We start from the raw sequence: 16785 nt of genomic DNA, 5'->3' as shown, positions 1-16785 counted from the left end.
TTTCTACCCAATAGAAATCACAGTTTGCTATCCTCTGAATAGGAAATCGCAGAAAGGGATTACCTATTTGCGATTCCTATTCAGATGTACAAAGCATTTCTTAAATGCGAACTGGGCGTTTAGGAAATATAATTACCATCGACTTCAAGTCGATGGTAACCATGTGCAATTTTAAAAAAGCACCCCAAAATGCTTTTTTTTTTTTAAAGTGCACCAGAGCACACACATACCACTTGGGCATATGTGAGCTCTACATGTGCATCACTAATTTTGGTGTGCATTTTGGGGGGCCTTAACCTATAGCTATCCTTGGTTTTGCATTTCCCAAATAGCGATTTCAGAACAGGACATTGCTATATGGGAAATGCAAAACCGTTGCATTGTCACAAATGGCATGGGATTTATTGTGTGCGATTTCCTAATAGCGATTCCTACTATGTAGGAATCGCTATTAGGAAATCGGTATCTTGATACATAGCATTTTGCATTTCCTAAATAGCAATTTCTATGAAGTTGCTATTTAGGAAATGCAAAATTGCATCTATGTACATCTGGCCCTAAGCCCGGCTAAAATTAAAACCATAATCTATCCTATCACTAGATGCCACGCGCAGCTCAACATGGCAACATTCTTGGGTCAGGGGCACATCCATTTCTGCAAGGATCCCTCTCAACTCCTTTTCTCCGCTCTTTGACTATAAAGCCGAAAGGCATTTTAATGAATCTTTTTAAAACTCTTTGTTGTCCCCATTGAAACAAGTCATTACCAATATGATATTTATATGGAGGACTTGTCACTTGTAACTTGTACACAAAAGGTTGAACAAAAGAACTTACCCGTCGTTGTTCAGATCTGCCAGGGCGAGGGCACTTCCAAAATAGGAGCCCACTTGCTCATTGACCAGCACCAGGTTACTGTATAGCTCCTTCCTGCCGACACTCATGAGGATCACAGCCCCCTTGTGTTCCCACCGCGGGGCCCCGGCAATCAGGGTACTATTGCCCTTACTCAGGACAGCGCTGCCCATCTGAACGGAGTAGCCTACAAGAAGGCAACACGCGTCAGTGTACCGACATCTAGGCATTGGATCACATCAAGTTCACAGCCGCCCTTAAAGATGACATCGCAGGCTCATTAGAAGGGTTTTATGAATGACACGATAGCTTGTTCTACGAGCATTTAAAGATGGCATCTCGGATTGTTCACCGAGGGATCTATTTGTTGGTATGTTTAAGACAGCACAGTATACATGCTAGAGTGTGCAGGGCTTTGGAATAGTGTCATTTCTAGACAGAAAAGCTTCACAGGGCAGACGGGGGTGAAATGAAGGACAGTAAATACAGGCCACTGTCAGGGTGAATACTTGTGATACACTGGTGCCAAGACCCGTCGAGCTGATCGAGGCTGCTGTGCGACCCCAGGCAGTGACTCAGTGTAGGATCATGGCATTGCCATCTCTTCTGAACAGAGAGAAGTCCTTCCAAATTTGCCTAGTTCCCCAAGCTTTTTGTTCACCCAGCAGCAAAGGGATTCTGCCATGGTGGTCTTCTCACTGGGAGTTTGGCAGGATCTCGGTGCCAGAGTGTTTTTTGGAGGCACACTACAACTGCACTGTTAGTGATGCTCTGCTACCATCTACTAAGGAATCTTTAGAGGATTTTGTTTTCAACTGAAAAGTCTGACCGTCTCTACAGTGTGTTCATCAGTAATCAGTTGAAAACAAAACCAGAATCCTACCTGTAGGATACCTCTCCAAAGAACAGGCATTGGAGGGGAAAACATCCAACTGCACTCATTGAACACTACCACTTGCACCATCATGCCAACAATATAGCCCAAGGCATGGAGGTGGCTAGTGTCTGCCAGCTCAATCGCATATCTAGATAAAACGTTATTGGAACATAGTGCAACAGTACATATGAGACAACCCCTGGTACCGTCAGGCACACAGCACAGCGAGTAGGACTGGCATATAAGGCAATCGGGAAGTGTCCGATGGGTTGGCCTGACAGGTCAATGCATGGGCTAGTTTTTTGCTCTTTGTGGGCTGGTTTTATGGTCTGTGAAGCCGGTTTTAGCAGTTGATTTCCCTTGAAAATAAACATTGCATGACTTGAGCGTACTGCAGGCAATCTTTCACGCCTTGCAAAAGTCTTACACACCGTGCTTTTACAATTTCAAAACTGCCCCAATTTTCACACATGGGCCTCTTTTCAGCTTTTAAGTTCACTAATGGGGCCACTTTTGTTTTGTGCCCAGGCCTATTTTCTCTCAAAGTCAGACCATGGCTACTGATGCAAGTCATACATTTGCTGAATGTTTATCACTTCAGCAGCACATTTCATCAAACCATATGAACTCTTAGTCCTCCAACAATAGTACACAGTAGAAATAACTCCTAATACCATCATGCACACACGATGGCTTAAACCATCTAGCTGACAAAATATTTGTCGCCTCCACAGCACATTTAGATTAAGTTATGCTCATACTTTGCAAACAGTACAAATTAGCTACAACCCCACTGCACCTTACGTGGAGAGCATCTGCTGCTAGCAAAGGTTGTCTAGGTGGACTAAACTATCAGGTTAGCTGAGCTTTCGTGACCTCATGTCACACATATGAACCATCCTGAAGAAGCAGACTTAAATCTACTAAACCCACATGCACAACCTACATGATTAGCAAAGATGTCTTGAGGTTTTACACACACCTGAAGCTGAAAAACAGACAGCAGTACCACACAGAATAACAAAACAAATGGCAAATTCTTTCGGTACTTGTATCCCCTCATATAATATTCCACACAGATCTTTAGCAGGATCTAGATTGCCATCTCCAACATAATCAATAACTAGAAAACACACTAACTGATGCCAACTCTGCCACTACTATCTAATATAAATTGGCACAATGAAACATAACCAAATTTAACAGTGAACTTAAAATGTAAATACTTACACAGTGAAGTCCATCAAAGCAAACAACATAAAATACATTGTTAAAGTAGATGCAAATGCATGATATGAGAAAAGCCAAAGACGACATAAAAAATGCGATCCATTCCTAAAAAGTTTTAAACTATCTATGTCAAGGCTACTAACTGGTGAAAATTAGAGACACAGTGTTGATAAAATCCCAGGAATTAGGCTCAAAGCACTGGAGTCAAAAATGCAGCAGAGTAAAAGACAAAGTGCAGAGCGGTTGCTGTAGAAATGCTATAAAAAACACCATTACCTGTACAGACACCTGTCAAGGACAGAAAATGAAGGGGCAGAAAAGGTGGAATTCAGCAACCAGACATGGTGAGCCAGCGTGGCTTGTTACTGTATTGTGTTGATGGAACTCACCTAGCAGCCTGCCCAGACTGTCTTATCATGTGTGAACAGAACGGGGACTTGCACATTCTACTCATAAAAACAAAGTCATGCCACAGATACATTCCAGGACCATGAACCTAAGACATTGAGGAACAATAAAGTAGAGCTACATTTCTTAATATTTTATCCACTTTTTCCAGGAATTTTATCACAGCAGAGATTGCTTTAGAGTGAGCATCATTCAGAAAAAAGTCAACGGCAGCATGTATTGCCTGTGTCCCTTGTCTAACCAGAAAGTGACGGAGCCGCCTTCGGCGGTCATCGATTAACACCGAACAGATGCAGAGTAGATGTGGTAAAGACTCCTGGCACAACCCACATAATTAACAGTCAAATCTAACGTGGGTCAATGAAAATCCCAGAATGTAAAAGGTACCCAGATACCAAAAGTGTTTTGGTACCACAGAAGTGGTGGGACTAGGCTACAAATGCACGTGCCATAGCATAAATGTGAAATGGAAGAGGATCTAGCTTACCTGGTGGTGAATGAGTTCGCAGACTGAAGGCAGTAATGACCTATGTCTGTGCCAAATCAAGTGTATTGAGCACTTAAGCATTTGCAATACACCAACAACCATGTCATATTTCAACTTGATATAAACTTCCTACCATTAGTGCTTTACATCAGCAATACACATAAATAGAGTATATTAGACAGACCTCACAAACAATGTAAAAAAACATCTTGTTTCTACTGGTAAAGGGATTAGCCGTAAAGCAGAAGCAGCAGATTTGTCCCTTCAAGGACATGGTTAATAGACACAGTGAACAGGCTCTTAAAGCATGAGGCGAGGACTGTCCAGCCATGTCAGCCATGAGCGTGGTATTGTACTGGAAGTATGATCGCTGTGTCAGTTGTGAGTATACTAAAGGTGTGGGACCTCCTTAAATGTTGAGTGTGCAGTGTTGTGAAGCATATTCATTGTTAGTGGTGAGAGCTTACGGTGTAAAAGAAAGACCACTGAGTGAGCTTGAGGAGTGGAAGCAAACGCACTGTCAGTGATAAATATATCTGCTTGAGAGCAGTGATGAGTGCACTCTAGAAGTGGAAGCTGCCCTATCCCTGCTAGTGGGGAGTCTGCTTGTGCTTCGAAGCACAATCACTAAGCACAATTAAGTGTTACTGATTAGAATCAGTGGCTATTGTGTCAATTCTGGGTGTGAATGAGCATTTGAAGCTGGATTTGTACTATAGGTGAGTGTGCCTGTGTAGTGGAAGTAGGGCTCCTGGGAAAGCGTTGAGGTTTTCAGGTGTGAAAGCATGATCTCTGTGAAGTGTCAGTGTCACCTGTGAGTGTGCTCAATGAATGGAAGCACGATCACGGTCCGTGATAAATGTGTCCGCCTGAAGGCAATGGTTAGTGTACCGGAGAAGCGGAAGCTGCATCAGTGTTGAGTGTGCTTGTGTAGTGAAAGCATGCTCACTCTGTCACTAGTGTGTGTGTCTGAGAATCGGGAGCACAATCGGTGTACCAGCGTGCTTGAGGAATGGATGCTGCACCCATGTATGCCAACTGTGAGTTTGTTTGCGCAAATTAAGCATGGTGAATGTTAGTGGTATGTGTGCTCGATCAGAAGCAGAGGTTACTGTGTCAAGGCAGGCCTCGAAAAATCATTAAAAAAATGATATTCCTGCAGATCGAGTAACTAGAATAAACTAATCGACTTAACTGAAATGTACTTGACTCTTAAACTGGTCTCTAATTGTGTCATCCTAGGCAAATGTTTTATTTTACAGAGCCACCTTTTCCTTCATTCTCACACAAAGTGCACCTCAAATTTGTGAGTTCAACATTTCTGCTGCACAAAAAACTATTTTGTTTGATTAAATAGACTAAACGTTTGGTCCATGTATAATAGGAATCAAACCCACATATAGAGTACGCACGATCCCCGACTTGTCTCTTAGTTTACTAATAGCATTGCCATCAGGACAGGGGCAGAAGTGTTTCTCAGTTCATGTTTAAAAACGTATTATTAATATACACATTACTAAAGCATGATGTGATAGCACACTGTCATTTACAGACAGTCAATGTCCCACTGAAATAGCCAAAATCTTTCCCACAAACTTGCAGCTTGACTGATAAAACTATATAGTGTATTAAATAATCTGTGAAAACATGTATCACTTGCACATCACCAAGTAAAGTGTTCTGATTTGTTTTCATCCTATTAAAATATTTTTTTCCATACCACAGAAGTAAAAGATTTACTTTCACGACTACTGAAATATATTTTGAAATGTTTGTGCAGTTGATTTAGTTATTTCAATGCTGTGTGTTAGGAAGAATCTGAAACCCAGCAATTCACACGCTTTGTACAGAAGGTCAGACAGGTCACTACAAAATCCTTGAACTCTGCAGTCAGAGAAGTCAGCTGACTTCTGACCTCTTACTCTACACACAGAGCAAGTGTGACAAGATAAAAAGAAGTTTTAAAGACATTGTATTGCTTCTTCACTTTGAGTGAGCAAACCACAGAACACCTGTTCTTTGTTAACTCGCCAGAACAGACTAGTTCTAAGGTTCTAAGTTTAGCTTGACCTTATAAAATATGACTTGCCATAGTAAGTGAGCAAGTTGATTTTTCGAGCAGTGGAAGCTGTACTTGTGTCATTGGTGTGTGTGTTGAGGAAGGATGATTCCTGTGCAAGTGTTAAGTGTACCTGAGAAGCAGATGCAGTGGTTACTGTATCGGGTAAGTGTGCCTGGGTAGTGAAAGCAGAGATTTCTGGGTGGTTATTGGATTGGTGGTGACTGGGGAGTAAATCATCAGACTTTACCTGCGTAGTAGTAACTCAGGTCCTTGTTTGGATAAGAAACAACTTCTTTCCCTACTTCACTTGTTTCTGCTCTCTGGACAACGTAACTAGTCCCTGAAACAGAAATCGTGAAACATATGCTGAAGATTAAAAAAGTGACAGGTAGGCAAAGCACAGACAAATTGCCTCATTTACAATACTGAAGTAATTTAAAAAACAACGTACAGAAACAGTATTAACTTCACTAAGTTATTTTATGCCCTCGTTTTGAGTTGTATGTTAACACTACATGCTGCAAAACAGATCACCATTTGCAATGAATAGTGCAAATATGTAATATTTCTGCATGTACTTTTACCATCTGCGTCACAGTCTATGTATTTTACCACAATGCTCTAAAATTGCAGATAATTATCTAAGGCATGTGCGCAGTAATAAGATTGTATTGCTGAGGGTGCAAAAGCACTGGTGGAAGCGTAGAGTTATTGTGAAAAACTAAGCCAGCTAACAGGATAATACACTGAACAGAAATGAACAATCATGCAGGTTGCTTTCTAACAACTTTTCACAGATAATTAACCTTAGGAATAGGAGGACGCCCTTCAGCTACACCAAACATAAGGAAGTTCACCACCAAAAAGTCCTCCACCTATATACCATACCTGAAGACATATTCCACCAATACAAACCCCGAAGAAGCCCTCCACGCATACAAAACCTGAAGAAGTCCTCCAAATACACAAACTGTGAAGTCCTCCACACATACAAAACATAATGAAGTCCTCCACTATACGAAACCTGAGGAAACATGTTAAAGCCACCCACAAACATTGAACCTGAAAAATGTCTGTGGAACAGGATCCAAGCTGTACCTTACTGATAAGGCCTAAGAAGACAGAAACGGTTCTGTTCTTGTGTTTCTTTCTGGAGGGGGCCTCTGTCAGTTTGGGATAGATTGTTGCCATGATGAGCAGAGTAAGTATTGATCTGCACAAGGCAGGCATTTGTCATCATAACACATGCCGCCCACAATAGTCAGTGTATCACTTTGCTAGTGGCATGTGAGACAGAGATTCTGCTTTTACAGGTAAACTGACCCTAGTGGGGATGGCACACCAACACAGTGTGTGGATCCTGAGTTTGTAAATATCAATTTAGTCTTTTGGAGTTCCAAAGAAAATGTGGGCACTTGAGATACAAAAATGATGAATCGATTTGCAAGTTGTATCAACAACACTTGTCTCTTGATACATTAATGGAAGAATAAGAATAGTTTTGCAGTGCATCTCGAGTGCATACATTTTCTTTGGAACTCCAAAGGAATGAATTGATATATATATGGATAATGTTACTTACTCTGTAAGCATCTGTTCATAGCATGTAGTGCTGTAGATTCACATGCTCTGCGTACTATTGACATCTAGTGTTGGGCTTGCATGTTTCCAAATTGTTTTTCTTCAAAGAATTTGTTTGAGTCACAAGGTATAGAGTGACTCCTCTCTTAATGCGTATGGAACTGACTCCATGTTAGATTATTTTTCGCACAGCAGTTGAAAGTAGTATGGAGTGGTGAGTGAACACAATGTGGTGCACATACAGAAAAAAAAATCAGTGATCAGAGTCACACACTTCCTTGCATTGGGGGGGGGGGGGAGGGGGTGGTAGGTATATGAATGTGAATCTACTGCACCACACATTACAAACAGATTCTTCCAGGGTAAGTAACATTTTCTGTTGGTAGCATGTGTTGCTGTAAACATGCATTCTCTGCATAGGCTGTAAACCAGTACCCTTTTATAAGCAGCGGCAAGTGTGTGGATGATGCAGATGTCTGAAATAAGGCCTTGGGACCATCTGGCTAACTATAGCCTTTTATCTGGGTTGGACACCTACACAATAGTGTTTAGTGGCCCTGGTTGTGGTTGACCATGAACCTGCTTTACTTATGTTGACCGAGGGAATATTTCCCAATATAGTCATACTTGCAGGCTTTTTCTAAGTAGAATGTGCCCTTGGTGTGACAGGGAGGGGTCTCTTGGCTTTATGATAGAACGTTTGGATTTACTTGACTCTCCAACTAGCAATGCTTACTTTAGATATAGGCTGGCCCTTCTCAGGTTTTGCAAAGGCAATGAACAGCTGGTCTGCTTAGAGGGAAAGACTTGAATTTGTTGATGTAATATATGAGAGCGCACTTTACATCTAGGGTGTAAATAGATTTCTCTGCTACCAAATCTGGTTAGGGAAACAAGATTGGGAGATCTATTGTTTGGTTTAGGAGTACTACCCTTTCCTTGTGAACCTGAATGAAGGGTTCCTATAGTATGAAGGCTGGAACCCACTAATGTGTCTAAGAGAATTTATTGCAACAAGGAAGGTCATTTTCCAGGAGAGGTACTGGAGAAGCCAAAAGTGTAAGGGCTCAAAACGGGAACCCATATGACTTGTGAGGACTACATTAAGATTCCTAACTGGGCCATAGGGGACCCTTGGAGGAATATTCCTTGTGAGGCCTTCCATGACAGCTTTACCTACGGGTATGCGGAAGAGGGAGGATTGTTCCATGTTCTGCATGTTAGTTACTATGGCTGCCAAGTAGAGCCGTATTGAGGTGTAGGCTGCGCTTGACTTTTGGAGATCGAGCAGTAGCAGATAATATCCTAGACTGCAGGTTTTACGGGGTCCAGGTGTTTGGGAATTCAGTAGGGGGTAAACATCTTCCACTCTGCTGCACAGTGGGCATGTGTGGTTGGGTTGCGGAATTCTTGTAACAAGTCCATGCACTCACGTGGTAGACATAGGGAACCAAACTCAAGGGCCTCTGGTGGAAAATCACTATATTTTGTTGTTTGAGGGGGTCTGAGTGCCTGGTGTGGCATCAGTTCCTGATGACAAGTTCAGGCCTGTTGGAGAACTTCTTTTGGCGACTGACTGACATCTCGACGAGTGCCGAGTACCAGGGCTGCCCCGCCCCAGAGGGGTCTAAGAGAATGAGGGTTAGAGACGTTTGCTGCATCTTCAACACCACAAAGGGGAGGTGCAGAGGGGGAAATTGTAAGTAAAGATCCTGGACCAGTTAATCCATAGTTCATTGGCCACGGACTGTGGGTGCCTGGAAGCAAAGCTTGGGCACTTTGTGTTCTCTAGGGTACAAAAGAGGTTTATGTGATGAGCGCTCAAGGGCTGGATTCCAGTAGATCAGGACCTCTGGGTAGAGTCATGGACCTGTTAATGCATTCTGCTGAGCAGGTCCACCAGGTCATTATCCACCCCGAGGAGGTACTCCACCATCAAGTGGATGCGGTGACAGAGCACAAAATGCCAGATGGTTTGTGCCAACCGGGAGACAGAGTGTGAGTACCACCCCGTTTTTGTAGGTAATATGTGGCAGACATGTTGTCCATCCTGACTAGAACTACATTGCCCTGAACAAGTAGAAAGAAGGCTTTAACAGAGATGAATTGTCAAGAGCTTAAGGTAGCTGATGTGGTGGGTTTGCTAATAGGAGGTTCCCCGCATCTGTATTGTGATTCGAGTTAGATGAGCCCCCCCTCCACCGTCTGGAGAAGCATCCGGGGTAATGGTGTCTTGGGGAATGGGATGTAAAAAAGGCTTGCCCTGTAATAGATTGTTGCTGTTCCACCACTGCGGAGAGAGAAGCAAGCTGGCCTTTAACAACACTAGATCCTCCATCTGACCCTTCGCTTGTGTCCACTGTGCCAAGAGGCACTGATGCAGTGGGTGCATGTGTAGCCAGGCTTGGGGGAACAATGGGCCATCATTCCTATAAGGCGCATTGCAGTTCTGAGATTATGATATGGACGAAAAAGAGGTGTGAGCTGCTGGAATGCCAAGACCCTTGTGACTGGGGTAGGCTTTGGCTGTTACTGAATTTAATACCACCTCTAAGAAGAACTGGATTCAAAGAGGTTTAGGTGGGATCTTTTGGCATTTATGGTGAATCCGAGGCTGTGGATAAGCAAGATGGCCACATGGGTATGCGCCTGGCACTATTGCTTGCTTTCACCCTTGATCTGCCAAATGTCTAGGCAGGGGAAGCCTTGAATGCCTCCCTCACCCTCCTTAAATGTGCAGCAACCACTGCAAGGCAGTAGGTGAAGACCCTTGGTGCAGTGGTGAGAACGAAACGGTAATGATGGCCAATTAACCATGAACTGCAGGTACCTTTGAATTTCACTTAAAACACACACATAAAGTGCAGTTTTATATCGAATTAAAACCAAAACAATCCCTGAAATTCACAAGTTATGGTTTAGGCTACAGACCATAACTTTCTCAACAGTTGTGTCAATCATAACTTTCAAACCAAATGCAATTTTGCCTCACCCGTGACGTGAAAATGCAATTGCAAATAGCACCATGAAAGAGATGAATGTAGTATTATTTATTGGTTTATAAATGCATTGTTATTTAATTAGGTTCATGGGCTAAGTATTTTTACGTTACACACATTGTATTTGGAGTGTGAATTATGGTTTCCAACTCAAGTGGGTATACCACTCTCAAAGGTCAGCAAGGTCTAGAGTATACTCGCAAACAATCTGGAGGAAATTCCATTTACCCTCATGTGTGTACCAAGATTTTATGTTTTCTTGGACTCTTGATTCTGCTAACCAAACCACAGATGTATTCCTTGTGTAAGATGAGAATTTTAATTTTTGGGGTGTAGCCATTTATGGCTGCCAGACTGGCCAAACAAAACAGTGAGAGAGACACCCAGCTGATATGCAGTGGTGTAATTTACTAATAGGTTTTCCAATAAAAGGAAACCGGAGGAGTAAATACTCCTGTGTTGTGCTGCATGTGCATAAGTGTGTTGCTAGAGACTTCGTAAGTATGCTTCACAGTTTGGTGTCAGTACATATAAACAACAAAATATCAGATTGAGTCAAGTTTATACTCGGACACCATGCCACAGTGACAATGACATTGCAATACATTATAATGTGAGCATTTTTGCCACAGAATGTAGAGGTCCTCACTCCTTTGCCTGGCTCAGGAATATGGGATCTCAGTCACCAGGTGAATTGGCTGGTGTGTGGAGTGGTCTTGGGTCTAGAAGCTGAGAAGAGGCTGCCAAGGGGACTCTGGTAGGCAGCTTGAGTAGTCAGCTGGAAAAAAAAAATCTGTATAGGCTGCAAGGAGAGAACCAAATTGGAAACTTTGTGACATTGATCTGGGCTTTTCAGGATTAGAAAAACGAACCTACAAGAAAACCATGTGAAAGAACTTTATAGGCACATTTGCACTTGAGGAATGACTTTCTTCAGCCCTACAAGCGTGTGTAAGGGCTGAGTTCTGAGCTTTACTAAGGAACATGCTTGTTGGAAGCTGCCATCAAGAAGCTATTCTTGATACGAGGCCTACTACTGACAGTTTTTCTCTGGACAAAGGCTATTTGTGGGTTGTGATTCTTTTACAATCTTTGAACGAGTTATGCATTTTCTTCATTTTAGTGCAATTTTTACTATTAAATATGTTTTCTTACCATTGAAGATTCTTTGGTTCAGTGGCTTGAAGCCCCTCCACTTGTATTATATTCACTGTGGATGGCCTCTACGCTTCAAAGATGATCAGCAGTACCTTTAGTAAAACCCTTAGTATACCAGGTTTACTTCTGCCGTTTCCTTTCACTGGGCAGGGAGGAAACTTGATCACAGCTCATGTCAAGACTGTGGTCCCACGCAGCTCGCCAGTGGCAATCTCCTAGACCTTACAAGAAGCTCGTTGGTACCCATGTACCGTCTGCCGACTATATCATAGAGTGCCTTCTCAATCAGACTCAGTATAATTGGAGAGTCCAAGGAACTAAGGCGGTCTTCCATAACCTTTATGGTCTGGGACAGTTAGGGGAAAAAACAGTAGCAAAAAAAAAATGCGGTCTGGTACTCCCCACTCGCCCAACACCCTGGACAAAGGGATAGCTAAGCAGCCTTTTCTCTTCCCTCTACCAATCAGTTATTCTCACCCTCTCTTGTTACCTCATCATCTCCCCTGCTTTCTTGACATCCAGAGTCTCCTCCTGCTACTTACCCATTTTCTCACCTTTTCTGCTTTGCAAATTCTTTCTGTTTCTGTATCCCTGCCCTGTGCATTTGCCTTTAACGTCCTTCCTGTCACTGCAAAGCTTCCTCTCATCATTCTCCCACTTACCAGGACTCTACTTCAGCACGTTCTAGGCATCTGTCCGGCTCAATATTGCCTTACAAATTCTTCGCCCGCATTATGTTGCTTGGGCATCTATGGATGTCTAAACTAGGTGCGAGGAATAATGCAATTACATACCACATACCTTGCCAGTGAAATGCGCCAGGTGCACCAAAATACACCATGTCCTTGCTGAATCCACCACTGATGCCCAGCTGGCACATGCCCGTCATCTCGTAGTAAGTGTTTGGGTTGCACAGTTCGTAGTAGTCGTTCTGCCAATCGTCATTTGGATTATACCTCAGGTCACTACCACGCATGTAGCACTTGCCAATCATCCTGCGTGGCTCGTCTGTGTTTATGAGCTTCGTGTACCTGTGTGCGCAGACCTGCAAACACCAGAAACAGAAATGATGCCTGGGTGAATGGACCTTGAAACACCCACAATCTGACAGTTGCACCTGGGTGCAAAGATCTGCAAACAGCAGAAACAGAGATCATAACCGTGTGCACGGAAGGATTGTCCAACCTGTACACATTTACCTGTCAATACCTGGAATCTACTATCACCTGATATCAAGTTTGTGTGTGTGCACTTTGGAATACCTAAAAATAGCACCACACACATGTGCAGAGATCTTCAATCACTAAGAAAAGACATCACACTTGTGTGCACAGAACTGCAGGCACCAGAATCACAGATCAAACTCGGATGCCCGGTAGGGCCAAAACTAGCGATCCTTGGAAAAATTCAGATGTCAAACCTTTGCGCACAGACCTGCACCACTAAATGTGGGTATGTGCACATCTGTGTGCACACAACATAGAACACTGAAGCCCACATTTACTGTCCTTCACGCAACGGAAGAGTGTGACAAACTGCATTGCAGAAATCAGTGCAGCAGCAGATTTAGTAAGAAACGCCCTCTGGTGACACTGTCGATGGAAAGTGCACTACAATTGGCTTTTCTGTGTGATGTTTTCCCACGTGCAATGACGCCAAGGCAATCCAGCACTGCCAAGGTTATGATTTGTACACATGATACACCCTTGAGTAAAAATACATACATGTAGACTACAGCACGGCGGTGTCGGTAAGGTGGGTGTAGGTAGGGGAAGCGAAGCATTTGCATATTGTGGCTGAACTGCATAATCTGAAACCAGAAAACAAGGGATTAATCCCTGCTTCCCCACTTTACCAAACTGTGTGATCCTAGGCAATTGTTTAATTGCACTTTCCCTCGTTTTTCTTCATTATCATATATAAAAGTATACTGAAATACATGACTTCTGGATGTACATTGTACAATACCTGCTCCTGTATTAATAATGTTTTTCATGTAGAATAGGAACCCAATCCCCAAACTGTGCACTTAACAACTGACCTGCATCTTAGTTCACTATTTACATTATTTTCAGGGTGGGTTGGGGTAGGAGGGGGAATGAATGTTTATAAACTCATGTTTATAAACCCGTCGCTCACCATCTTCAGAAAGAACCTCAAGATGTGGCTCTTCGGATGAGGCCCCCCGTGCCTTGAGATCCTCACTGGTGAGTAGCCGCGCTTTATAAATATTGATTGACTGACTGATTGATTCCTTTAAAAAAAAAAATACTTCTATCCACCACCACATCGGTGCCCCTCGGTGGTGGGCAGCTGGAAATGGCCAGGAAACAGCCCGCAGGCCTAGATATGGATAAAGCAGAATACTCATTACTAAGTCTTAAACACTCTATGTGGGATGGAATAGATGTCAGAGGCCCCTAGCCAACTGACTGCAAGCCCAACCACAGGCTGCTAGAGTAGAGTCTCTGGAGGTAGAGAGGAGATTGTAGCCAACGGGCTTATTGCTGCCCTGTTTCGGAATTTTTAGATCTTTATGCGGCCCTAACCATATCCTCTGATGGCCAAGACTTGTATATCCAGGTTGTGCACTTGGCGCAGCTTACAGCAGCTCAAGCGACTAAGATGGATCAACCTATTCGAATTGAGGAAGCTACTGCAGCTATAGCTAGGCAGAAGCCCCACACATCCCCAGGACCGGATGCGTTCCCGGCTTTGTTTTATAAGACCTTTTACACGACATTGACCCGGCTCCTGTCCGCTTTTCAATTCGATCACTGACCCTTCCACGCTTCTGACTTCGATGAGGCAAGCTTCTATCAGTCATACCTAAACCCGGGAAAGATAAGAAACAGTGCGGGTCCTATTGACCCATTTTCCTCCTTAATGTAGACGCTAAGCTCTTTACAAGCATTTTACCGGCCCTCCTGAACCCGCTCACGCTAGGCCTGAAAGTCCCAGACCAGGCAGGCTTAAACCCTCACCGGCAATGTAGCTATAATACTAAGAGGCTCCTCCACCTTACAGACAAGGCTCACTGCTTGAAACGGCGTATCATGCACCTAGCAATAGACGCCGCGAAGGCGTTCAACCGCGTCTGTTGACCTTACCGTGCGATGATGCTTACCCAATTTGGCTTTGGGGCACAGTTCCGCACCTGGATACTAAGTAATTACGGACAAGCAGGGGCAAAAGTGAATGGCCACAAGTTAACCCCCTTCTCCATCTGGAGGGAGAGAAGGAAGGGGTGCCCATTGTCACACTAACTGTTCATGTTACACACGGAGCCCTTGCTCAGAAAGTATGCGATAAACCTATCACAGGGTATGTTTTGGTGGCCTATATGCTGATCATGTCATAGTGGCTCTCAAAAACCCTCTCTGGGCTGTCCCGGCATTTTTAGCAGAGGTTGAAGCATTCAGAGAAACAGAGTTTCCGGATTAAAATCCACAAGTCACAGGACCTAAACCTCACAGTTCCTCTTGATACTAAATTCAACTATCAAATATCTTTCCCATACAAAATGGACCAAGACATCCATTCCATATCTCGGCATTCAGCATGCTACGATGGTGGCGGACACAGCGGCCCTCAGTTACAGGACACTCCTCCATCAGGTCACCAAGGACCTTGTGCAATGGTGACTGTACTGTTTCTCTTGGCTCGGCCGGGTGGCAGCAATAAAGATGACCACATTCCCACGCATCCTCTATCTCTTCCAGACCCTCGCGACTGAACCACCCGCTGGACTGATTCACTAATTACAACCGAGCTTGCACCGCTTTGTGTGGGTGGATGGATGGCCATGGATGACTCAGGACTTGACCTCCAGCTGAGAGGGGATTGAGTGTCCCAAACCTCCTAAACTATTATGCAGCACAGCTCCGGTACATGGCAGAATGGTCACACGCAAAAATCTGAGATAGGCTGGCTGTACACAGATCGTGCGATGCTGGGTGCACATCTGTGGAAATTCCCATTTCTGAGATGACCATAGTGCGCCTGGGACCGGTTATGAGATTGATGCTGAAAGCCTGGGATTCTGGGGTAACATGCAAGGGCCTATCAACATTCCCTTCCCCCCTAACGCCTATAATGAGCAATATAGACGTTATGCCTGGCCTTGACTCTGCGGCGTTCCACCATTGGAAAGCAGCTGGTTGCTGTTCCATTGGCCACCTTTTTACCAAAGACAGCCCTACTCCTTTTGACCACCTGAAGGTAGAGTAAGCACTTCAGGAGATGGAACAACCGCATCACCTTCAGGTTAGACACTGGCTTATGCACCCCACAATCCAGGCTGGAGCTTGTCGCCCCCTGGTCACATTTGAGAAATGGCTGGTCGCTAAGAATGATGACAAACACCTGGTCACGGAACTGTATGTCTTTCTGTTACAGGCCTCCACACCATCCACAACCCCGGGTCAAAAACTCAGGGGATGCGAAATTGGCAGACAATTATGTCTGAAGGAATGGAATGAAGTGTATTACAGGGTACGCCATGCAGCATGCAATACTGCCAGTATAGAGACAGTTACCAAAATCGCAACATACTAGTATCTTACACCCTCCCGGCTGCATGAAGGGAATCCCACTCATAGCCCAGACTGCTGGTGACACTGTGGGTCACCTGGAACCCTGCTTCATATTATTTGGCAATCCCCTAAATTGGTGCAATTCTGTGAAGAGGTTCTGACTGATATAGACAAATGTCTAGACACACCGCTGCCTTGATTACCAGCTTTTACGACATTGGGCCTCCGGAAGGCACTTACCTTCCCCTTCAAGTCCTGCAAAGGCCGCCAGATTGGACTAGCACAATCAGACTATCCTTGCGCATTGGGGCTCGGCCAAAATCCGGACACGCTTGGCTTTGCGGCTTGTGGTACGTTTTAGGGATGGAGAGACTGACTTTAGTCGACACGTCTCAGGGGGACTCCTTCAGAGTACTCTGGAGACCACACTTCACTCTTTTCCAAAGAATTCAAGGAAATGACCTGTCCCAAATATCTGCGATTACTCCGCTTGACAGCCCCCATGCTGTAGCTGCAATGGCTACCGCGGCAGACAATACATAGGCTTTCTAGTGTGTTACTACGAGCACGTACATAGTGAGTATCCTGGAAGG

The 16785-nt window shown here is 44.1% G+C and overlaps 1 protein-coding gene across 1 annotated transcript in view; it reads right to left on the bottom strand.

Moving 5' to 3' along the window:
• Positions 1 to 16785, bottom strand: part of ITGA3 (integrin subunit alpha 3) — a 243795-nt gene that overhangs the window by 105346 nt on the left and 121664 nt on the right. The window contains exons 4-6 of the mRNA XM_069237816.1: positions 12459 to 12702; positions 6167 to 6259; positions 838 to 1042 (exon numbers count right to left, since the gene is read on the bottom strand). Of these exons, the coding sequence (XP_069093917.1) occupies positions 838 to 1042; positions 6167 to 6259; positions 12459 to 12702 (542 nt within the window). The remainder of the gene's footprint in view (positions 1 to 837; positions 1043 to 6166; positions 6260 to 12458; positions 12703 to 16785) is intronic.

Source organism: Pleurodeles waltl, chromosome 6, assembly GCF_031143425.1.
Source record: "Pleurodeles waltl isolate 20211129_DDA chromosome 6, aPleWal1.hap1.20221129, whole genome shotgun sequence".
NCBI classification, from domain to species: domain Eukaryota; kingdom Metazoa; phylum Chordata; class Amphibia; order Caudata; family Salamandridae; genus Pleurodeles; species Pleurodeles waltl.
The sequence above is the reverse complement of the archived record's forward strand: the minus strand, read 5'-3'. Positions and strand labels throughout refer to the sequence as shown.